Raw genomic sequence first — 26,025 nt, 5'->3', positions numbered from 1 at the left:
ATAATATTCACACGATGAACTCACAAATGGAACACAGTACTGTATGTACAGCCAAAAAAAAAAAAAAAATAAAAGTGTAACATTTACTAATTTATGACTAGAACCACCCTAAATGGAAGCTGCAGGTATTGTAATCAACGTTACACATTTCCACTAGAGCTCCAACTCCTTTTAGAGATGGAACTATTTCAGTGCTGAATCTGACTATGTCATTCAGTTCAGAGGGTTGGGCGGTTTGTAAAAAATGATTATTATTATTATTACTACTACATTTATCTGAGAGCATATTCACATGTGTATTATGCAAGGACAATTACACTGGCAGAGTCTATAAAAGCAACTTAGGTGGTGTGGGTCAGATTTGGGGCTGTGCTCCAAAAGCCCAGGGAAAGGAGGGTGGCTCCAGTGACTTTTAAGGCACCTTTATGCCTTCCTTCTTCTGGGCTGCTCAGAGGGAGATGAAAGGGTCCCCCAGCAAGCTGTGTAGGTGAGACAGCCTGTGCCTAGCTTCCTATGGGCAGCACTGCTGCCCAGAATCTCCACAGCACTATGTACTGCAGTCTCACCCATGCTACTCCCATGTCACGGCTCACAAAGGCATCACTGGAAGGCAGCCTGCCTCGGTCTTCCTTGGTTCCTGAACCAGGGGAATTCTCCTTTTGCACTACCTGGCCTTTTAACAAAGGATAAAGGGGCTGGAACAGGGAGAAGAGACTCTCTCCAGTTTCTGAAAGGGCATTTGCACTAGACAGCAATACAGAGCACCCTGAGCACATACCTGTGCACATATTAAGGAGACTTTCATACCTCTGATAAACTCTCACATGTATCAGTTCTCAGACAGGAATCTATTCACTTTGCACAGGTTTTTCACCTTTTTTTTCTGAACAGTTTTGCTCTTACCCAATAATGAGGAAACCCTGGTAGAGAGGAACCGAAGCAAAATAAAACACTGAAGAGAAGACAGCCTAGGGAAGAAAAAGAAAAGGATTCTCAGGCTTCAAAAATTGCAGTGTAAGTTATATTTGATAAATTACACTTTATCCAAGCTGAAAAGTATTTGTGGTAGACTCAAAATTCTTGAGATGAAGACTGGAGACTATATCATCAGTTCCCTTGACTCCTGCACAAACCTTGGATGAAGGAGCGTGTTTAACAGCAAACCATGGAGAACGGAGCCCTTTTCGGAAACTTCTCTAAATATAATCCGACAAAAAGTGAGGATGGACTGTTTCATCCAGAGCCTGCTGTTTTCACCAAAACCACCCAGCCGTCCTAAATGACAGTTATTTAGTTATGTGTATCTAACCCTATGGAATCAGAAGAATGTTTTCACAATGTGAAATGTATTAGCACGTAGTGATGGAGACAAAGGAAAGAGACAAACTCCAGTAGGAACTTTTGATGTCAGAACAGGGAAGGTACCTGCATTCTCAAAAATAGGAATTATTCCATATTTTACTGAAAAACTTGTGTTTAAAAGAGATGTGTTTGTCAGCAATATTACAGCTTGAAAAAAACCCTCCAGACAGTAACTCTGTTACCAAATATGTCCAGGTATCTTGCACTCATAGCTGAAGACACAATTTTGCTCATGAACTCATAAGTTTCTTTAAATTCTCTCAGTCTAACATAACCTATTGTTTTTAATCAACTGGCAATTACTAATCAGTCTTGCTTGCTCAGTACTGAAGCTGTGCAGACATGCTGAAAAGTGCCTGAAATTTTGTGAACACAAACATTTTTTTTTTTTTTGGTCATTGAGGACCCAATTCTTTTTGCCACTGAAATCAATGGAAGTCAAGCGCTTTGGGCTCAGTGTAGCAAAACAATGTGGTTAATACATGCCTCAACCTCCACCGGGGTCAGCACCCTCCTTGCAGGTGTGAGCGTTTAGTAGGTCCTGATTCAGCAAGGTACCTAACTTCAGACACATGAGACATTCCATCGAGTTCAGTGGGGCTCCTCACAGATTTAATGTTATACACACTTAAGTAACTTGTTGAAGAGAGGCTTTAGGAGCCATTTCATACTGAAAAAAATACAACATATACTATTTCCTTGGAATGGCTATTGTCACATCCAGATTTCTGTGAAATCTCAAAGCTCACACATTTTTGATGCAAACTGTTTTGTGTCCAAAGGAAATTAAAAACAATAGTTTGAAAAATCATTGCTGACTGTTCAAAAATGGAAACATCTTTACATGGAGGAGAGCCTCTTCTCATGCAAAAAAGTGACCCTCTTTTCAAGTTCAAACTCACTGAAGTTCCAAGGATAGCAGGGTACCGCATCAAATTTGAAACGAAAAGTTTGATTTTTGAACTTTTCGCATTCCCCCGCAGGGAATGAACGAACGAACACACGCGCGCGCACGGACGCTGAAAGGCAAGGTGGAACAATCCACTTACCTGCATCGTGCTGATACACAAGCTTCTGTGTATCACAAACTGGCTGAGAGCCGCAGATCTTTTGTAGCTGTTCCTTCCATGCACCATCAGTAACCGGCCCAAATGTTTAAACTGAGTGATAGAGAAATCTGCTGCCAGGGATGCTTGTTTTCCTTCCTATGTAGGTCAATAAATCAAAGACCATGAGATCACAAGATTACAGAAGACTAAAACACCTTTCATGTTAATACAGGCCTATAAAGCAGGGGTGACCAAACTGTGGCCCATGAGCCACATGTGGCTCTTTTACAGTTAAAGTGAGGCTCGCGGAGCCCCCTATGTCGCCCATTCTCCATCGACTAGACTAGGGTGGGGAGCTTAGAGCTTCTGCCCTCCGACAGGGTGGTGGGGCTAGAGAATTCTGCCCAGCAGGGAGAGGGGTCTCTGGGGGTCAGTACATTTGGCCACCCGTGGTATAAAGTATTGACAGTAAAAATATCAACCCAATCTCTCTCTCTCTCTCACACACTCACACACACACACACACACACACACACACACAAATAACTTGGACACATTTTTAAAAGCACTGGGTGAGAAAAACCATTATCTTAGCATCTCTACTTCCTCTCTCAGCACCAAGCTTCCTCCCCCACTCCCTCTACCAATGACAATGCTCAAGCAATGAATGAAAAGCCCATACAAGGACAATTCCTATTTGGTTTCATGTCTCAACCCCAGACGGAAGGTCTGAATTAGGGTTCAACGCATGCATGTTAGTGTGGCACTAACATCACATACATTACCAAATGCTGAATTGGAAACATACCCTCTGCCAGCACCACAAGTACTCTAATGAAAATGGATGAGAAGTGTACTGTAGTGGCTATGAGAGATAATATGGTATCACTGCTTACTGGGCCAACAAATGAGTTATAACACAACCTTTTAGGCTCACAAGGTTGCTTACGGGCACAGCCTTGCTTTTATTTTTTGGCCCATTTCATGCACAGCCTTTACGCTGTTTGCAAATGCATTCCTTTGGTTCCAAGGTATGTAGGACTTCTGGATAGTAAGTGGTGAACTCCTGATCCAATATCACTGTTTTCCAAACTAATACAAACCATTTCTAACGAACACATTGTAAGACCGGCTACAAGTCAGATGTTTTGGAAATCTATTTACAGTGATGAGGCAAGAATGAACTTGTCAGGTCTGACTATGGGGAATCCTCTATTAAATATCAACATGAATTTCACTAAAGGATTGCCCAGTTTACCGCCAAACTATTTTTCATCCTAGCCTGAAAAAGGCCAGTGCTTTTGGCCTGATGTCTTTTCTTTAAGGTAGCTTCTCTCTCTCCGAGATGGATCAATAAGGATTCAATAAAAGGGGCACTTGGAAACCAGCCTCTGCACTTATATGACAAGTTGTATCAAATATGAAATGTGCTTCATAATCTCACCTTTCCTTCAACCCCAACACCACAGTCAGCCTCCTGAATCATGCTGACGTCATTCCCTCCATCACCTGCAGGTTAGAGCACACAGATAGGGCAAGGTGTATGGTAAGAGAGTCACTTATTACAGCAATTGCATGTAGCTGAATTCATAAACTTCAAAGCCAGAAAGGACATTAGTCCATGTGGAATTAGAATAAAATCACCAGGACTGAGATGTTCAAAACCAGCTAGAAGGAGTGGATGCCCTAAATTTTAAATGGGAATTGGGTATTCAAATGTCTTGCGCAATTTGTCATAGATTCATGTGACTCTAAGACCAGAATGGACCACTAGGTCATTGAATCTGACCTCCTGCGTAACACTGACCATGAAATTTCATCCAAAATATTGAAGTAAAGTTCATAGCTTAGCTCAGAATTAGAGCTTCAGAATGAGTATTGTTGCAGCCATGTTTGTCCCAGGATATTAGAGAAACATGGTCAATGAGGTAATATCTTTTATTATTCAAAAACTCAAAAAAAAAAATATATATATATATTTATTTATTTATTTATTTATTTTTTTTAACCTCACCCACCTTGTCTCTCTAGCTTCACGATGAATCATTTTTCCTGATGAAATCTGAATTGATTTTTGCAAAACTCAACTTCAATATTTCTGAAGTTTTTCAGTTCTTGTAATCTCCCCCCCCCCCCAAAAATCATGAATACACACAGTGCCAGTTTATAGGTTATTCCACAGAACACTTTCATTTTATTTGTCATTTTTTGTTACTACTGAGTAACTTAGAATTTGTCATGAGGTGTCACAAGATATTTTCATGTTTGTCATGAATGAAAGAAGGCTGTTTAGTCCAAAAACAGAAGAGTTGCCATACCGGGTCACATTAATCTTCCAATTATGTAATAACAAAAGAAATTTCTTTCTAACCTCATCAGTTGGTGACTGGCTTATACCCTAAAGTTAATGGGTTTATAGTCTCTTTATGACTGTAACTCAGGATAGCAGTTTAAGAATATGCTTTGTTTTAACCACATGAATAGGCCAATTGGCTTCAGAAAACATATGTACTTAAAGTACTTGGCTGAAGGGGGAGGGAGGCTATTTTTAAAAATTCATATTACTATAACTGGACATTTTCATACATATTAATTTCTGATCCTTTCCTGAATACTGTTAAAATCTTGGCCTCAATAATATGTCGTGGCAATGATCTCTGCAAGTTAAATTATGCACTGGGTAGACAAATTATTTCAGATTTGGATAATATTTATATTTGTGAACATCTGCACACATTGGCACAAATGTTCACAAACAAAATGGATAATGGGTTTGTGAACAGAATGATTTAAAATGTGTTTATTTATTTTGCTGACTAGGTCATAGAAAAGTTTCACTATTTGCCTTGTTCTGTTTAGAGTGCTGGCCTTACATGTAGTGCCAAAGAGAAATCCCACAGAGCAACAATTTTGTATTGTCTTTAAAAAAGGCAAAAAACCAAAAAGCCCTGCTTTTTTAACTCATTGCAATATCTGAGTATCTGTTCCACTCATTACTTTTCAGCCCTGTTTCTTATGTGAAAAACTTTATAGTAACTTTATAGTAACTTAATTTCTAGTGCATATAAAAAAAAGCATAATTAAATAATAATAAAAAAGTATTTCAGGCATCTTTATGCAATAAAGAGCAAGCAGACAAAAGCAACTGTTTTTTCTTTGCTGAGCAGTTAAATCAGTAAAAGAAAATAGAGTAATGTACATTCAGAAAAAAAATTAATACAAAAAATGATTGATTAACTTGTAACTAAAGGAAAGCAGACTTGTATATTTTCCCCTCCTTTCTGAAAAGAGTTGAATCAGTTTCTCGTCAACGTGTAAAAAATGAATTCAAAGAAAAGTGAATATAAAAATGAGACTGAGATTGATAGAGATACTGTCAGTTCTAGAATTTCTCTGGAGTTCCTCACCTACTGCACAGGTCAGTTTGCCAGTTCTTTCCTGGAGCAAGCGCACAATCTGAGCCTTTTGTGTGGGGGCACATCGGCAGCATACCACGGCTGGACACTGACAAGCCAACTCCATAAACTCATACTCGTAATATTTCAGACACACCTGTTTTACAGGAGAAAGACGTTTCAGTGATGATTATACTGTGTATATTTCCCCAAATCCAATCACACACATAAAGCCCTTGGCACTCCTACACAGCAGTCATAAGAATTCAGAGTTTACCTCTAGCGAGTCACCAGAAATCACAAGGGCACAGTCATGCTTCCGGCGGAATGCGTTCAGTTCCAAATGAGCTTCTCCGCGATTCGTCACCTGGAAATGAGCACAGCAGCTAAGAAAGTATGTGGTTGGTGAGAACAAAATAAATGAATATAATCCTGAAAACATACTCCAGGACGCTGGCAAATCAATCAGGTTATCAAACATACTTCAGACTAAAAACAGAACCAAAATATAGGGTGAAATTAAGGTTCATATTTTCAAGTTTCATTTGTGTGTGTAAATTGGGGTTTACATCCCTATCTACATCACCCTCTTTGTTTGTGCAAACCTCAACACTCATGCCGTTGTCAGGGAGTGAGGTTTGTATATGCACAAGAATGCTGATGATTTGGGCCTAAAACGGTATTTGAAAAGAACAGAAATTCAGCCAACATCTTATGAGATATGCATATAATTTTTTGCTGAGCTTTTGGAAAACCAACCTCAGGTTTCTTATTGGTATCTGCAGAAAGGGCCTTTGCTCATGGGTGTTGAAAGAAATGGTCCAAAGTGCGTGCTGGCTTTAGGGTTACATGTGGTGCCCTCCTACAGTGGTCATGTGATGAAGCAACAGCCTGGGGACTGACTAAGGGATGCCATTAACTCTGAGTATTTTTGACACCATAAGGAGAAATTACATAATTATTACACTGCCCTCCTGGAATCTCAAAAACTGCAAATCTCAAACATCATAAGTGACCTGCCCAATTTCACTCAGTTTCTCCATTCTCTCTCCTCATGGGACTGAAATTACCTTGTGGCACATTGCTCACTCAAGGCCCTCCATGATGCCAAATCACCATGGCAGTGTGACAGAACAGCCATACGGGGAAGGGAGGAAGACACTTTACTTTTGCATACTGCTGGGCTGGGCTCCATGCCAGCTCCAAATAGATCAGCACAGAGGGTCAATCCTGCACCACTGAAGCCAACAGAAGCTTTGCCACTGACTTCAGCAGGTGCAGGATTAGACTCAGAGGGAGAACTGGGGTGGGTCAACATCCTGTTTATGCTAAATAACTGGCCAGGAACCACCTGTGTATGAAGCATAGAGGCTGTAGCCATTATTCAAGGCCAGAGGCTGGAGAAGGCACTATGGAGATAATGCATTATAGCACACCTGCAGGCTGGAGTATTCTATCCTGTCCGAGCCCACAGTTAGTTCCCTGAACAAGTCCAGAGATGGATGAATTTCACTTGCAGGGAATAAGTGTGCATTACTCACCAGTCTGAATATATGAATATCCTGGGTCCTGGTTACCAAGTGAGCATTCTTTGCTGTACAAGTAGCTGTTTCTAGCTTATCCCCGGTCAGCATCCACACCTGAAATTCAAATATTTTTGTATCTCCAAATTAACACAAAACCTAACACACAGTATGTTTGCAGGGAACTTCTAGGAACTCTGGGCCTTTTTGAATGCATGTAAATAGACCGTATTTACAACAGAACACACCTGGTGTTTAACAAATTCCTCTTATAACAGAGTCCCATTTTAAAGGGACAGGGAATTCCCCATCTCACAGAGGAATTACGGGGTTTCAGTATACAGTGGGTTATGAAATCTGCATAATATTTTTCCACCTGTCATTTCAAGACTCCACTGATAAAACCCAAAACCTAAATGGAAGAGGAAGACCCTGTGAATGTCTTCCCACCCTCAGCAAGTTTTATTCAGAAATCTTTAGTCCCAGCTGCAAATAGATCCTGAATGGCCCTGCCTGAAATATAGATGATACAACTGTAGTTAGCTCACCACCCATGTGTGTCTGGAACAAACTAAACATAGGAACGGCCAAACTGGATCAGACCAATGGTCCATCTAGCCCAATATCCGGTCTTCCAACAGTGGCAGGTGCCAGATGCTTCAGACGGAATTAACAGACCAAGGCAATTTATTGGTAGATTCATCCTCTGTTGTCCAGTCCCAGTTCTGGCAGTCAAGCAGTTTAGGGACACCCTGAGCATGCGGCTGCATCCCGGACCATCTTGGTAATAGCTATCGATGGACCTATCCTTCATGAACTTATCCAGTTCTTTTTTGAACCCAGGTATATATCTAGCCATCACAACATCCCTTGCCAGTGGGTTTCATAAGCTGACCACAAATTGTATAAAGAACTTCCTTATGTTTGTTTTAAGCCCGCTGCCTATTGATTTAATTGTATGACCCTTGATTCTTGCGTTGTGTGTAGGAGTATATAACACTTTCCCTATTAAGTTTCTCCACACCATGATTTTATAGGCATCTATCATTCCCCCTTCATTGTCTCTTTTCTGGTCTTAACAGTTTCCTGGCATGGAAGCTGTTCCATACGCTAATAAAATGAAAATAAAGACAGTGTCTATGAAAACACTTCAGTCATTAAAAGAGGACATTAGAAAGCAGTGTGACCAGCAGTGTGTTATAATCTGGCAAGAAATTTCCTCACTGGTGTAAATATTTGGGGTTTTGGATATTTTTTAACAGATGCTTTTAATTCACTTTAGGTATTCCCCAGTTGAAGCAGGTTAAATAAGGATCCACTTGTTTCATTCACTAAAAGGAGTTTAATAAGGCTAAAGGCTGGGAAGGACATTTATTGTAATTAACAAGATATTATAAAATAAATAAAACAGAGAGCACCAGAATGAATTACAAAACTGCTTTCAGTCTTGTTTCTCTACTGACATGCAGAATCCCAAAGAACACCTGCGGCAGAACATATACTATAAATTTCAAGCAATATGTATGTAGTCACAAACAGGGCTGCATCCAGGCAGTGATTCCAGCCAAGTTAAAAACAAACACAAACATTTTTGGAGCAAATAGTCATGACTTTGATTTTTATAAGTTAAGTACTGCTATGGAAACTATGGTAACTGTTTGACTTACTTACTGACATGTACAAAGTTATGTTAATATTAGAGATGGCACCAAGCTAAAACCATTTATTGACAGCCCCTGCCCCCCAAAAAACAAACAAACAAATAAACAAACAAAAAAAACCCAACAACAACTTAGGGAGTTCAGGCAAAATGGGTCCTGGATCTGAAACAGCCTGGTTTTGATTCTACAATGCAAAGCAAGGTTTTGTCTATTTTCTATTTGAAATGGAGCAACCAGAATGGTAACCTACTATCCAACTCTCCAACTCTGAGTACTAGTTCTAGACTGTCTCTGATTTTGTAAACCTAGGACCTGATTGACAAGATTTTGGGGAAAAGCAGAGTCAAACCAGAATCATCACTGGTTTTGCCCCTCTGTATATGGCTAATTCTGTAGGTGAAAAGTTTTGGAGGTATATAAAGCCAGAAAGCATAAAAAAGTCCTTGTGCATTATTCTTTTTGGTTCAGACTCCCTCTGGTGGCTATATAACAAGACATAAAAATTCACACTTGTGGGCTTCAACCTCAATGCTCAAAAACATGCCATTAGAATGTGTGTGCCAGTGGAGAGGAGATAAAGCAGAGCTAATTTTAACGGTGTGTTTCATGCAGCCATTTAAAAGACTAGCTAGGGTGACTCTTTAAACTGATCTTACATAGATGTCATTCTAGCTACATACTTGGTTTCTTTGCATATTAAAATGTTTTGGATAATGGTGACACATTTCAATTTGCTTAGTTAGTACTTAGCACTTACAGTGTTTTATATAGTCAAAGCTCTGTACAAAAATATTGGCTAGCTATTGGGCGATACCATGATGTAATCGTTGAATCAGAGCATGTGGGGACATCATTTGCATGTCCTGTTGCGCTTCCATTAACCAACACAGCAGAGCAACATTAGATAATAAGGTTGTTTCTGGACTGAACAATATGCATAGAATAAAGTTTCTTTATTGCTAGTGTCCTATTTTATAGCTGCTGAAAAAAGAATTTTACACCAACAAGCATTTCACATACCACTGCTGCTCACCTACTGCAAGTCACTTTCGATGGATATCATAATTTTATGGGGCTTTATTATTAGACTTATTTACTCCAAATGTTACATTCCAGAGGGTCTCCCCCAACTGTCTGGCCGTTATCATCAATTGCACAATCAGTTACATCCAAGTTCTACATTCAATTTCTAAGTTAGCCAAACCTTAATGCCAGCATTTCTCAGGATCTCCAGAGTGGGTCTGACATCCATCTGCAGCTGATCCTCCACTCCAGTCAGACACAGCAGCTCCATCTCCATCTCCAGGCTCTCAATCACAGTGGCTACCTTCAGTGAGCGATCGTGCACACTTAGCTTTGCCTGAACATAGCGTGCCTGAGAATAGCACAAGAGACACACCCAGTCACTGTAATTCAAACCAAGAGTGTTTACGTGTCTGTGGAATACAGGATTAAACAACATGACAAATCAGACCTCCCAAGACTACAGGTTAATTCCAACTCAAGGGGGTCCTCTAACAGCTAGTTAATGTTAACACTACAGTGCAAAGGCTAACCAGGTCTTTCTTGGGAGATCCTATAATTCTGTATACTTATTATGCAAATCATCCAGTTAGATGCACAATTACCTGATATGTGCTCACAAATAATTCTTCTGTATACACAAAATTTGCCAGTGTTACTTCAGAGGTGAATCTTGCAATTTGGCTCATATAGATTTACAGGCCCGAACTGTACCTTTTCTGAATTATGCATGTCTTATGAATGAAGTTAATAAGGAATCCCAAACACGTCAATCCTCTTTAGGATTTTGCCAGATTGCGGAAAATAGACATCAGCCAATCTGCCTGGGGTTCCATACACAAGAAACTAAAGTCCCCATTTCCCGAACACCTGAAAGTACACAGGACTCTTTGACTATCTGTTATTTTGCCAATGTCAGGATATAAAATTGAAGATTCAAAATGTCAATACAGGTTTTTTCAATAAACTTAAACTTGGCTAAGCAGTATAGAACGTTTGCAGAAGTAAAATGGCAACAACAGAAGTCTATGGGGCAGGGTTCCTGGGCTGTATCTCCTGCAAGGTCAATCCCTAGAATGGGTATGTGTGGAGACTGCAGAAACCTGGGGAGAAGGACTGCCTGCACTCCACTCAGTAGACACCTCCAGCTGATTAAAAGAGCAGCATGATGGGGATGGTGACATACAGAGTGGGGAGATGAAAGCAGACACTATAATGAGAACTCCGTGGGCATCGCTTAAATGATTATAAAAACACAAACTTACTTCAAAGTCTTGATACTGCTCCTCAGTCAGGGACTTCTTGGCTACAACCAGAACCCGCAGCCCTTCCCTCGCCATGTTACCACACTGGAAAGAAGTGTCATATCGTAAACAACCACCTGCATTGCAACCTAACTGACTTATGGACAAGGCTTCAGAGATTGTAACTGTAGATGTTATGCTAACAAAATCATTGCTCCAGTCAAACAACCCAGTTGAATCCATAGCGTCAGAAAAACTGCATGATAAATTAACAAGGGAAGAGGAGATGTTGAATTTTTGTTTGTAGGCTGTACCAGTGATCTGGAACAATGATCCTCTCACAGCAGTGTCAAATTGGCATAAGCAACTCCATTGACTTCAGTTACTCCACTGTTCTTAGTTATTTCAAATACCTACTGAAGTAAGAGGGGATGCATTGGTTCCAATAAACATTGTATCTTTTGTTCACAACTTTTTAAAGGGACACTACCATATTCCTACATAGTCAAATAGAAAAAGCAGCATTTATATCTGTTATCGTGGAGATTGTGTCACCATTGACTCCAATACCATGGAATGGGTTTAAGCAGGGAGCTATAGAAAGACTTAAATAAAAATGCAATTACTGGTTTTCCAAAAAGGAAACAGACACAGCAATTTAAAATAAAGCCAAGTGGAGGCCCAGTTACCCAGGATAACTCTTGTGAGAATGAACAATTACCAGTCAAAGAATGAGAAACCTGAACCAGTGACTATCATAAGCTTGGACAAAGTCCATTTTGTTTACCAAAGTCATCCTGGACTAAATGGGTTGAATTAATCACTTGGCTTCTTTTTAAATTGACTAACACTGTGTGGCTGTATCTCTGGCTACAGATTAATCCAACCAAAACACCAAACCAAACAATCTTTTTAAAAGCTACATCAGCCTGCTCCACAAATGTAATGTAGGAGGCTTAGTCACGTGACACTGTGAAGCAAGCAGAACCTGTCTGAAGAAGTAAGTATTCTATATCTAAGGCTACGGCTACACTGACGGCAGCAAAGTCGCTTCCGTCAGATCGATTTCTCTGGATCGACTGAGCAGTCAGTGAAGACCTGCTCAGTCGATCCAGAAATCGACGTATTAAGACCACCTTCTCAAGTGGTGTAGCGCTGCGTCGACAGGAACGCGGTTCCCGTTGTCGCAGTGCAGTGAAGACGGCGCGCAGAAGAGGAGCAGAGAAGTCGACGGGAGTTACGCAAGTTTTTTGCATAGCTTGCGTAACTCCGGTTGACTGCCGCCGAAATCTCAGAGGTAAGTGTAAACAAGCCCTAAAGAACGGAGACTACTTTGTACCTCTTCCTCCAGCCAGTCATTGTACTGCACGATGCCAGCCATGACTGCGTCGGCTCCCTTCATGTAGAAAGTGATTTCTCCAGTTGACTCATCCTGAGAGGGAAAGAAAAGGTGAAAGATTATGGTTCAATTATCTACTGCAGGAAGCAAGATGCTTCATGGAAGGATCATCAACTTCTTGGTCAGTAACAGGTGATACCAGATCAAATCAAGGAGTGGGTTGTATTCACACTATTCTATACCCCTCTTCCTAACTCAAATTGTTTTTATATCTAGCAACTGCATAACAATTACACCACTGCATTTAGTTTTCATCCTGGAAATCAACTTTGATGTTTGCACTCAAAAGGGGAAAATTAAGTAACAAATAAATGGAATTTAATAGAGTAAAATCAATCTAAACTGCTCCCTGTACTATAATTATGCTGTATACTTAAAGCACAATTAAAAGTCAGGCCTGCTACAGAGGGATTAGGCTACTGCCTGCCTCACCTGATGTGACTAATTTGTAGACTGCAAGCAGAGCATATTTACATTGCTACAAATTCATAATCCTTTCTGAGCAGGCAAACTTCTAAGGAGGACACAGTTATTAGTACTGTGGGCTAATGAAAACACTGGCTAACTCTGCAAAGGAGGCCAAACAATGAGCAAGAAGAATGTGCATCATAAACCAAGATAGCACTTGCGGATGGGGAAAAAAATTTAAAAGAAAAAAAAAAAAGATGAAAGTCTGGAGAGAAACATCAGTGAATGAAGAGGATAGGAATAGGAAAAAATGCAATGTTTGCAATTTACTCTCGCCAATTTATATTAAATGATGCAAAATTACCTTGTATTCCAACCACTACAGAAGCCAGTTAAGTGGCCATATGGCTGGACTATATAAAATATCCTGCCTCAAGGATGCACTAGGAGACACAGAGGAAATAAAGACTCAGGTTTGGTTTTGTTTTTTAGTCTCTTCCTCCTCCACATTTCTCATCTGACAATTCACAAGGGCAGAAAAGACATTTTATTGATGGGAGTTTTGAGTTAGTGATGATGGGTCTTGCAGAAGAGGGACTGGGCTGAGAAATGAGCAAGGGCCTGGGCACACTGATGTTGGAGAAGGTGCCTTTTTCCCACACAGGGGACAGCATGGAAGAAAGAAAGAATTAAAATGGGAGTGGAAGAAGGAAATGGCCTCCTCTGCCGAGGGAAGTTCATGGGAGGGTGGATACTCAGTACCTCTGATTATGAAGACACTTTTATTCGGCTCCCTAAGTTAGGAATAAGGTGCCTCGCTTTAGCTGCTTGTGTTTGAATGTTTTTGCTGAAGTCTTTTTGAGAGCTTTACCAGGAACATGTGATTGTTCTTACAGGTGCATTACAAACTATTTCTGATAAGTAGCGTTGACTGACCGTGTGTCAATAGCTACAGTTCATACATATCAGAGTTCAAGTTCTACAGTTCACCAAGAAAACCCAGAATACATTTATTTTTTTTTAAAATTAAACTTTCTGGCACTGGCAAAATATTTACGTATTAAATTATTTGATTAAGAAGAAGTGTTTAACGACTTCTCTGAAGGAAACTGAATAAAGACTCCACTTCCTGTGCTATAGAGTTGGCTTAAGATAGTTTATAAATTTTGTCCAGTATAAATATTGTATCAACTATCTCCTTGCATTAGTCATTTCCCCTTGCAGAGTTCAACAGGAGGTTAGCACGTTCTCATATTATGGTAAAAATCACACTATAAATCTACAGCGAGATTTGCCAGTTGTATTGTTTTGGAGCTGCATCTTTTTCCATCATGGTCTGATTCTGGCCAGGCTTCAAAGGCCTCTTTCAATTCCAGATATGACAATAGTGCTCTCTTTGTTGCAAAGCAAACATCATCATTCCATATGTGTGGAAAAAAAAGAGCGGAAAATTTTGTGGTCAAGAAACAAATATCTTTTTAATGCAATTCTCCTCTTAAGATGAAGATAAGCAAATAAACATTGTTGTAAAGAGGTGGCTGCTTTGTTACAACCAGACTTAAAACAGGAATAATAAACTACCAAACAATGACAGTTGATAATGTGTAACAAGCAAATATTGGCAAACTGTCTTAAATGAGGCAACACCAGCTACTTGTGAATATACACTGTCACCTTTGACCTCATCTGCTAAAGAAGTTTAAAAGTTATTACAGTAATAATACAGAGAGACCTTTTAGAAGAGATAGAGCAAGCAGGACCACAAGGAGAGGCAGACATCTCTGAGAAGTTTAACCACAAAATTATTTGGCACTGTGTAGGAATCTCTTGGTGAAATTCTATGGCCTGTATTATACAGGAGGTTTCACTAAATGGTCATAATGGTCTCTCCTTGTGCTAGAATCTATGAGTCTAACACGACAAGCAGGACAGGAGGAAATTAGCTATATATCTTATCTGGATATTTTTCTGAAGTTTGGCAGAAGTTTACAGCTTCAAGGAAACGATTTTAGAATAATTTTTCCAACTATGAATTTTTTTATATATTTATTCAATAAGCTATTCCCTCCCCCCCCACACACACACACACGACTTCTACCAATGGGTAAGACACTATGTTTAGAATTAACACTGATGATGTAACTGGTTGAGTGGCACCCAATACATTTGGTGGTTTGCAGATCAAAAATAAATATTTGGTATCCGCACTGGTATAAATAGATAAAATTTTATTTGACAACTAGTAATTGTTAAACGAAAAAAAGATTTTATTCATAAAAAGGAATGAAAACTTAGTTTAAAGATTTGTATTTCTACGTGCTCTGAACTCATTACATGCAGAGAGCACCCAACTAGCACCTGCTAATTAAAATCGCTTCAGTTCACAACAGAAGACAGGGCTCATTTGGTTGTTCAGCCAGAATACGTTGAAGGAACAGAGTTCACAAGCCCATTAGAGAAGGGCCAAGGCTTCCACACTGACACAACAATAGCATAACACACTTAGACACTCAAGATTTTAGGCCTAATGATGTTCCTATTGCAATCAATGAGAGTTTTGCAATTGTCTTTCAGAAGGATCGTACCTAATACGCACGGTACATTAGAAATATTTTTCATTAAATAGACAGAGTTGTGGCTTATAGTTACCTTAAAATAATAGGGTGGAATTCAGAATCCTGGCCTCTGAGGTCTAATGTCATCCTAAGTGATAGTCAGTTTGTCAGAGAGGAAAGGAAAAAAGGAAGCTCTCTAAAGCTCTCCTTTTTGCTGCCGATAAACAAAAAGTTCAGACTATTTCAGGGACACCCATCTCTCTATTGGGATGGTGAGTGAAAACCTTGATGAAATTCAAGTTGGTGGCTGTTAATCACTTGCTCCTCTTGCAATGGAACAGAGCTGGTCAAAAATGAGGGAAAGATTTTGTTGAAATTTTACTCCATTCTTGTAAAATGTGTTTGTTTACCAACATTTTCCATTTAGGTCTCAAATGGATCATTTGGATGGTGCCGACCCACCTGTTTGGTCGATATAGTCTTCCACTATAGAAATAATCCAGCTGATGAAAATGAACACAGCACTCGCTATGTTTACATGATTATTTGGTTCATGTTCTGTCCCAAGTAGGTTTAATATCAGACACTTGTTGAAACAAAGTACGAATTGTATCCTCGAGTATATTCAACTGTTTTCTAGATTCCTGTACTTATTGTGTACTTCTGACTACTGCACTTGCAGTCCCATCGCTAGTCCATCCCCCCTAGGACTTTTTCCTATTGTTCCAAATCCTGGAGCAATTTCAGATACAGAGTTTTGTTTTTTTAAAGCTAGCTTGATGATAAAATTCTCTTGTTCTCCTCTGTCCACCCCACAACCCCCCAAAAAAGGAAAAAAGTGCCAGAGCCCATGCCCCAGAATGGAAAGCACTGAGTCCCGACCCAATGATGACAGATTCATGGTCTGAAATCCTACAAATGAGAAGGGATGTGATAGGAATACTTTGATGGTGCTATATAAAGCTTTTATCAACTCTGTCTCTAACTCTTCACTCACAGCTAAGCAAAATTTCTATTGACACTGTCGTGTTCACATTATATTTTCATCTGTATGTCAACAAACATTAGGGAATAAGATACAGGCTAAGCTTCTCCAATCAATCACTTAGCTTTTTGTTGTATACCATCCCCCCATTACTCAACTCTACATTATCTGTTTAGACTGTAAAGTTCTTCTTGCCCCTTAGTGTCTGCAAAAGCATCTCACACTTGTGGTGCTATAAAAAAGTTATAAAACAGGAGCCAATGGAATAAACTGAATTAATTTGACTGTATAGTAGAGCCACATATGGACGATGCTAACCTAAAACACTCACCTACAAATACAAATAAGATTTGTCTTACCATGCTAAACTGTTATACTAAAAAGGTACAAGGCCCTTCCTAGGCCTTGACTTTGCTGTTAAAAGAGCTACACTTTTTATCATAGGATAACTAAGTGCACATGATCTCAAGGTAAAAACAGTGAAGACAAGGCATGTTAGTTTTACCGCAAGATAAACTAAGTGCAGTCAGCACTATGCTACTGCCTAGGGTATGGGTTGTTTTTTTTGTTTTTTTTTTAAACCTCAAGATAGCTCACATGCATTAGTCACCCAGAGGTAAAAAAACAAAACCGGAACAAATACCTCTAACATGCATAAGCTATCTGGAGGTAAAACTGAAGTGCCTTGTCTTCACTGTGTTTTTAACCTCAAGACAGTTCATATGCAATAGTTATCCTGAAAAAAAACAACAAACAAAAACCACACACACCTTTTTTAGCTGTGAAGACAAGACCTCAGTCACTATTCATTTAAAGAGTTGGGAGGTCCACTCCCCACTGAGAGCCAAAATTATATGAATTCTAAAACTACTCCCATTAAAACCTTGGGGAAGTCTCTTCAATTCTGCCTCAGTTTTCTCATCTGTGAAATGGGGAGGGATAGTTTTCCTTTCACGGATGCTGAGGATTAACAGTGGGGCCCATCTTGGTTGGTTCTTAGGCACTACCAAAAGTAAACAATTAATAAATAATAATAATGCATTATGATAAGAGAGCTAAGAATGTTTTGAAAAAGGTTTAAATATGGGTTCACCAGTTTGTGAGTAGGTAACAAGTATCAAGAGAAATTTTACGATGGATATCTTAAGAGGAAAAAAACTACATAGCCATATTTTCACTGTTTCTGGCACTAGCTCCTTTTTAGCTGAATCAGGTTTTTGAAAATCTGGCCTTCATTATTAGTATTAGTGCATGGGACAAAAATAAAGAATACAGTGTGCAAATGCATACGTAATTGCACATCTCATTAGCATGTGCAGATACTGTCACTGAAGACATAAGAGAATTGCATGCACAAATACACCTGATTACCCTAATTCCTCAGGGAAACCTGTGTTCCAGACAAAATGCTTTTCATAATAGCCATCAGGGCACAGAACAAAGAAAGGAAATCATAGTTATTTGTTAATTATTGCACCATTTCTTGGTTTGTTTTACAGTTTAATATACATTGTGTAAACAATATAATCCCAGTAGGATGATATGACAATTTACTTCTCAATGACAGGTAAACCAGAAAGTACCTTCTTAAAGTATATATTTGACTTCCAGTAGAACCTCTACTATATTATAGGACATAGATCGTCTGTTATGACTTATTAGAACTCCTGACCTAGCCATAGTTGAGAGGTGACTCTGCAGCCATTTATTGGTGATTCCTGAAACCAGGGTTTGTGCTTTTTTGCTGTTACTTTCAACAGTTCAATTCTTTTCCTGCTGTCTATGAGCTAAGGACTGTCACAGGCCTTTGGATTTTATGTAGAAATTACAGTGTGGCTGAGGAAAATATATTTTATTTATCAGTTCCAGGAGGGAGGAAGGTCAGTACTTCCATGTATAAAAATATTTTAGTTTCTAGCACCTGAGATAATGTAACATTCTCCCATGAAGAACAACATTGCTGATATCAAACATACTGTACTTGCTTATTCAGTTAGTGCTTGCAAGAGTTACATAAGGATGAAAAGAAACGTGAAGAAACTTACCCTAACGATGATTCCCATCCGTTTACTTTCGTAAGTGAACGGAAAAATCTGGAGGATGGTGAAGTTTAATATCTGACCACCAGGTGTCCTCAGCTGCATGGAGGATTGATCTCTGCCAACCAGTGTTAAACCTACACTTTCAGTCCACTGTACCAGGGCCACCTAAATACAAGAAAGGTCACAGGTCAGATAGACTGCTGAGCTTTGTGGTTCAGAGGTCATGTAAATGAACACCAGACAGGAAGGGACAGTGGGTTAACTGAAGAAAAAGTTACTCAGTCATTAATGTCACTGTAAAATGGATCAGTTTTTCTACCTTGGCCAGGTAATGTGAACAAATAGTCCTTTAGTGTTATTTCCTGCAGCCATTCCTGCCCATTGACAATATTAATTACTCTGGCCTTGGAAGGACTTAACACATTATATGCACTACATTATGTTCTGAGCCAGCCAGATGATGTTAACAAAACAAAACAGAAAGTTGACGACGGAAACACACAGTACATAACTGTCCCCATTTAAATATGGGGTTAAGACAAGCAGAGGATATTAAAGCAATGAAGAATCTAAGTTACCAATATACCACTAATCCAAAGTCCTGAAACAGGACATGATCCTGCATCATTGAGGTTAGTGGGAGCAGGACTGAGCCCGTAATGAATGCCACTGACAACTGGAAATGAAAGGGAAGTCAATGAAACAGACCTGATCAGTGAGTTTTTGTGGCGTTATCCTGCACTGGGCATTAGGCTACAATGTCAAGGGACATTAACTACTGTTGTAAACAAAGCTGAGCAGAAGAGAGTTCCCAAGATCTGAGTACAAAAGAGAACTTCAGCCTCTTGCAATGCGACATTCTCTTGAGATGACTGCACCGAGTCAGCACAGCTAGTAATAGGTTATTTAAATCTGGATGGGTTTTGTATGGAACCATTGCACATGCTAGGAACTGCCCTACCCTCCCCATCCCCAGTGAAACCACCACCTCCCACCAACTTTGGGCTAAATCTGTATCAGATGCTAAAACTCAGTCCCACCTGTGATACAAATTGGCCATGTTCTCTGCTGGTGTAACTCCATTTACTAGAAGGCAGTTACACCAGCAGAGAATTTTGACTAATTCATTTTAGTGGTTGCAATCTGGGCACTTGTATTCAGTGCACACCCCAGGTTCTTTCTGCAAGGAAAGATTTAGACTCTAAAGTGTACATAAATCTCTGAGAAGAAAGCCTGCTGTATCCAGTCACTCTATGCTAGTTCCTAAGCAAATAAAAACAAAACGTCAGCTTCAGTGGATTTCTCACCTATTGTTTATACACATCCATTAAGAGTGGCATGTCTAAAGAAATGCACATAAAAAACTTTTACTTATCTTGTCTTATGTAGCCATGATCTTGTTGAGAAGCTGAGTGGAATTAAGACCAGTTTTGTAGAGACTTGTTTACTAATAATCTTTTTCTTTCATTAGACAAATCACTTCTATTACCATAATTATTCCTGACATTTCATCCCTTTCACCACAAGTCTATTTAGTGAATGCAAGTACCAGGACAAAGTATTCAGTTTACTATTAAAGGATTTATGTCTTCCAAGGAAGTTAATGAAAAAATACCTACAACACGTGAAATACTTAAGCCATGTGTCAATATTCTTAATTTGAAGTAGGCGCTTTATCCCTCAATGGAAGCTGCATGCACACGTTAAGAGGAAAAGACACCACCCTCAATTAAACCTAGTGTTCATAACACGGTTTCAGCTACAGCACACAGGACCTGATCCAAATATTCTACTGACTTCAATGGGCTTTGGATCAGACCATTAGGACCTCAATCAAATAAGGTATTTCAAGTCCAGAACTAGGGGAGTGACTCCATGCCAGATTCACCCTCAAGCTAAAGCTTATTGATTGCTTTTTAGGATTTGGACAGCCTAACTCTAGGTTTCTCATACAGACTTCATGTTGCTAAAACCCTTTTTAGAATTTGTGTAGTAGCTTAATTCTCTTCCTCATGTGATTGTGATGTACTGAAGAAAAAAATTACTGCAAAGTGGGTGTCTAAATCTTCATTCATTCTAAAACTACAGCCTGTGGACTTGGGGGGAATAATATGCTGCTTCTTGTGTTCAACATTTCATATACTGCTGTTTACAGAATTCAAATGAAAGGAACTGCTCCCCCCAAGGGCTGTAATAATTAAAACCTTGGAGGGCTAATTCAGAGCTTATCCATACAGAATATTTGCATTGAGACATCTTCCAGTTTTACCTTTTGCTCTACCTACATCATTTCTTTACTCTGTGTTACCATCATTTTATATTTTTCAGACAAAAAGCAATTTCCACCAGGCCCCGACTAAATGCATAGAACCCAAATGCTGGCTGAGCAAACTTGAGATTTAAACCACCATCACTGCAGCTGAAATGAGTGACCACCTTTATTCATGCTGAGTCGTACCCTGCATAGGTATTTCTGTAGGGACTGCTCATGGTCTAAGGTTCTACACTCAGCATGAGGGTGTATGGCAGATTTAGGCCATACGCCATTAGTTAGATTTTTTTTTCTTTTTTTACTGAAAAGAAATCTTTCACTGGATTTGGATCACAATGTGGTATTTTATTTATTTGTTTACACATTATTTTACTGTTAAAAAAATTATTAGCATTTAGTTCATCTTTGAAAATGTTAAACCTAATATGAATGCCCATTTCTTCTGGGCAAATCCTTCCAGGAGCCATTACAAAACCTCTTTTGAAATCCCTTTCCACAAGAGCTAGAAAGAGAGAAAGGTAGAACAGAACTTCCCTTAGAATTCTCCAGTCACAAACTGAGTGGGGGTAGGATAAGCCAGAGCAACTCCATGGGAAAACCTAAGAATTCACTTCTCTCGTGGAAACACAAACCAAGACTAATTAATGGGAGAATCGATCCTTAGAATGTGACAGCATCTGGTCAGTTCCCTGTTCCTTCAAACTATTTTTAAAAAAGAAGAAAAATGCTGCTTAGAAGATAGCAAGGGAATTCACATGAGAAACAAGCAACCAATATGACTCTCATATTAGTTTTTGATAAGTTTGGTGCTAACATGGTTCATCAGCAACTGCCAAATTATATTGTCCTCAAAATTTCTAGACTACCGGCATCCTAATACCAAGCTGGTTGGAGGTTTAAAAGCATTTTTTTATGTGAGAAAAGGCCAGCAGAACACACCTCTACAGATTTTTAAAAAAACATGTAAGAGGATAATTTAATTGAAATTATATATATTTCTTTAGCGTAATCTCTAGCGTTAGGGTACCTTGAATACAGAGTAGGCCAGTTTTTACTGCATTATGATGGAAGTCAAGACAGAGAAGACAACATGCTTAATTTGCTTTCCTGCTAGTATTCCATGGAATTCTCTGCCCCCTCATCCTCCTCACCCCCTGCTTTTAATTAATGAAATTAATCCAGTTAGGATTGCTTCCACTAAGATATTTGACTTTCTTTCAGAGGGAAGAGACAGGAGATTCCCCTGAGACTAAGAAATGGTTTGCCCAAAAACTTCTGCACAACAATGATGAAAATATTTTATGGGGAGATTTTCAATGGGGCACCCAACTGCCATTGACTGTCAATGGAAACTGTGGCCCAGATTCCCCAAAGATATTTAGTTGCCTAACTCTTAGTGAAGTAAATGGGAGTTAGGAGCCTAAACACCTTAAAAGATCTGGACCCAGCTTCCAAGCTTATCTTTTCCCGTATATGCTTGAAAACATCCTTAAAGCAGTACGGAGGCTAGTTAGAGGTTCTTCTGTTGTCTTCATTCTTAACAGTCCTCTGGATCAGAGTCTGATCTCAAGCTTCTATTGCTCTGGTTAATACAGAAATAAATAAATAAATGCTCAACTAATGTTATTTATTCAAAAAGTTTCTAGCCTCTGTTCCCTGACCTGATCTTTCTCTATCCCACAGGGCAATGTTACACCACAGTCACTCTCTTAAATCTCACAGACTGAAAAGAACACTGCACGTTCATTTGTCCACGTTTGAAATCTGCAGTTGTCTGAAGGCACAAACTTCCTTGTTCCCTTCTCAGCCTACTAAGAGTCTTATGGAAATATAATGATTAAAATACCTAGATTTTCTCATGCAGGAGACTGGGACTAGATGAGAAATGTTACAGTACTTGGACTATGAAAAAAGGAAAGATAAAAAAAAAGGAAGAGGTGGTTCCTCTTCTATATTCACTCTGTCAATGGCATGCAGTGAGGTAAAAAATGCTTTCTATCATTTTTTCACTGGGGACAAAAGCTTTGTAAGGGCGGCTAAGAAAAGAGTGTAACGGGCAGATGTGTTAAAGAATAAGAGGACCAGAATTACAGGGAATCAGCTAGTCAGAAGTACTGAAATCCATAAATTTGTTTGTATCTTGTCTATCAGAAGAGAATAATAGATTTTGTATCTTAGAGGCTTTGATTTGTTTTTTAAACCCCTTCACTTCCCCCCATGCCCTAATATAATAATCCCTGAAATTTTCACACGTTGCACAAAATGAAAAGTAATTACTATGAGTAATAAATAAAAAACAAACAATTACAAACACCACAACATACAAAATTCACATATAGTTTACTAGGACATTTACAATAACTAATTCCATAAAAAGAACGGATATAAAAAGCAAGGTTATCTCGGACTCCAACATTAAAAATAAATAAATCAGTGGTTGGGTTTACAACTAAAACAAGATACAAAATTCTGAAGGTTTAAGTCTCTTATGGAAGGAATGAGGAAATATCTATTTGGCTGCCTCAATATAAGCCAAAACAAATATCCCAGATGGTAAATCAACTTAAGTGTACTTCATTGCCAGAGGTTTTCTGATTACTGGGATTCCCTACACATTGCAACTATTCCTCTAGGGATGGGGCAGTACATTTTCTGCGACAGTGATTTTCATAGACAGGAAAAGAAACTAACTGCTTCCACGGTTCTATCTGCTCAAAAGACAAGTTGTACCCATTTAACAAATATATATCTCTAGCAGAAAAAGGCATAAAGTGATCCAATGGTTAGAAGCTGAAGCTAGACAAATTCAGACTAGAAAAAGTGCCATTTAAAAAAAAGCCACTTGAAACAGCACAAGTAGTTAAGCACTAGAATAACATATCTAAGGACATGGTGAATTCTTTAAATCAAAACTGGTATCTTTCTAAAAGATATGCTGTAGCTCAAAACAGAAGTTATGGGCTTGATGCAGAAATTACAGAGTGGGCTTCTCTGGTCTGTGTTATATAGAAGGTAACATTAGATGATCATGGTGGTCTTCTAACCTTAAAAATCTAATAATATCTGCAACTACAAAGAAAACTTCCTTATGAATCATTTCCCTATGAGCTTTGCACATGGTTTAATTCTGGGGCACCTCCAGCAAAGCTGAAGGAATCTATTTACTCCTCCTGCACTTAACATGCCATTTCAGTTACACAAATTTAATATCAGCATCTCCTAATAACTAAAAAGTTATAGAGAAGTAGGTATCGAGTTTCTATATGTTGTACCACTATTGAGGCATCATCACTTGTTTTATTTTTATTTTTTTTTCAAATAACCTCTCTCTTTCTTGTTCTGGTATCTAAGTTAGCTCTCAGGACAACAAGCTTTTAAATTTCCAAAAAAAGTAAACACTTAGGGCAATACATAATACTGAATAGAACGTAAATAAAAAATTAGCTGAGTGCAGACCTTACAATCATCACAACGTGGTGCAGAGTGCAACACAATTCCAGAGATACTAAGACCCAGCAGAAGCCTGCACAAGGGAAGAGAGCAGCAAATCCTCCCTCCTGCTGATGTCTCTGCTCAGCTTCCAGTCCCAGAACTACGCCTCTGTCCCTCCTTAACTCTATTGGGCCTCCAGTACTCAACTCCAGCAGAAGGAAAGTGGCACTGGCTTTTTAAACTGACACTTTCCAACCTCCAGAAGCTTTTGCAACTTTTGAAGTTTTCCCAACTACCTATAATTGAAAATATTAAAATTAATATGTTTACACAGCACCTAGTGCAATGGGGCCCTAGCACCCAGGCGCTAACATAATGCAAATAAATAATAGTGACAACAACAACATGGCCTTCATTGATGCAGATTTTGGACAGCGTGTTTTACTGGACGTAGAAATGCATTTTCAGAGTAATCAGAGAGTGGAAATTGTCATATCCTGCACTATTCAAACTGATAGTTGTATGTGTTCCAAGTCACAATCATGTTGTCTAAGAGAGGCATCTGAGTTAGAAATTAAGTGTGTATGTGTGTGGGGGGAATTTATATATAAAGCAAGCAAGAATAAAACTGACTTCAGAGAACCCTCAAGACCACCGAGAGAAGCACAGCAAGAGAATCCACGCTCCGTGCTGAACAACCACCAATATAGCTAATAAATCTCCATTACTATATTCTAGGCATCTCTGAAAATTGGCTCTGAGTGCCTACACTATGTTACATATATTGCTATGCTCTGTAAGTCAGAACTGCTAATGCAACTCTATATTCCATCTCCCTAAACTTCACTCTCTGGCCAGTCATTAAATTACTCAATCCATCGCTGAAATGGATATTGATTAATAAATTTCATTTTAAAGAGAGACAAGCTGATCCTTGTTATTAGCTGCTCTTCAAATGTCCCAGCTAGATTGCCTAGGAACACAGACAATGGCAGTAATCAATTGGAGTACACCCTTTCATGCCCTGGAAGCTGTGGAGTGCTGTCAGGGTTAAAGACTGTTTGCCCAAGAATCCCAAGCACGCTTATCTCTGATCTGATTATATCTATTTCATTTCCCGTTAGTTACTGTATGGCTACATCTGACACAATCACACAGCCCCTAGGTTGTAACTGATACCTGAATAAAGATACTTCAAGACTTCTAAATGAGAATGCGCACAGGAAACAAATTTAGGAAATCCTGCTTTCTGTTACAGGAAATTAATCCTATGCCAACTGGTAGAAATTACCCTCACTGTTCAAAAGTAAGAAGAATACAAGTTTTTGTACTCATTTCATAAACTGACCTTTCCTGACATGCTAATATTTTATTGATATAGAATTTCAAAGGTAGAATTTAGATGCCTGTTAAAGACTTCCATAGATTCCTAGAGGGAATGCTATTTAACAGCATCACACTTTTCTGAAAGATTTAACTAATGCTGGTCTCATATTTAGCACCACCTATTGTGAGACACATAGTAGATGTTTGACTGATATATGTACCCTTGAGACCTACAGACAAGATGTCTTCAGTGCGGTAAAGCATATCTAATTTCTGAAACTACTTGCAATTCACTTTCAAACATTGCAAGGAAAACAATGTAGACTAAAGTATAATTGCAGAGAGATTA

General features: G+C 39.0%; 1 protein-coding gene across 5 annotated transcripts in view; it reads right to left on the bottom strand.

The window, feature by feature from the left end:
• Nucleotides 1-26,025, bottom strand: part of ATP9A (ATPase phospholipid transporting 9A (putative)) — an 82,653-nt gene that overhangs the window by 6,043 nt on the left and 50,585 nt on the right. For all 5 annotated transcript variants that reach the window (XM_067554224.1, XM_067554229.1, XM_067554223.1 and 2 more), the window contains 10 exons: nucleotides 18,650-18,811; nucleotides 12,597-12,689; nucleotides 11,279-11,362; nucleotides 10,195-10,365; nucleotides 7,348-7,446; nucleotides 6,084-6,173; nucleotides 5,819-5,963; nucleotides 3,856-3,920; nucleotides 2,412-2,567; nucleotides 904-968 (listed from right to left, as the gene is read on the bottom strand). In XM_067554224.1, coding sequence (XP_067410325.1) covers nucleotides 904-968; nucleotides 2,412-2,567; nucleotides 3,856-3,920; nucleotides 5,819-5,963; nucleotides 6,084-6,173; nucleotides 7,348-7,446; nucleotides 10,195-10,365; nucleotides 11,279-11,362; nucleotides 12,597-12,689; nucleotides 18,650-18,811 — 1,130 coding nt within the window. The remainder of the gene's footprint in view (nucleotides 1-903; nucleotides 969-2,411; nucleotides 2,568-3,855; nucleotides 3,921-5,818; nucleotides 5,964-6,083; nucleotides 6,174-7,347; nucleotides 7,447-10,194; nucleotides 10,366-11,278; nucleotides 11,363-12,596; nucleotides 12,690-18,649; nucleotides 18,812-26,025) is intronic.

The sequence above is a fragment of the Emydura macquarii genome, unplaced genomic scaffold (genome assembly GCF_026122565.2).
Source record: "Emydura macquarii macquarii isolate MOO-44397 ecotype Brisbane River unplaced genomic scaffold, CSIRO-AGI_Emac_v2 contig_1483, whole genome shotgun sequence".
In the NCBI taxonomy this organism is placed as follows: domain Eukaryota; kingdom Metazoa; phylum Chordata; order Testudines; family Chelidae; genus Emydura; species Emydura macquarii.
Note: the sequence above shows the minus strand (reverse complement) of the source record. Positions and strands in the feature narration are given on the sequence as shown.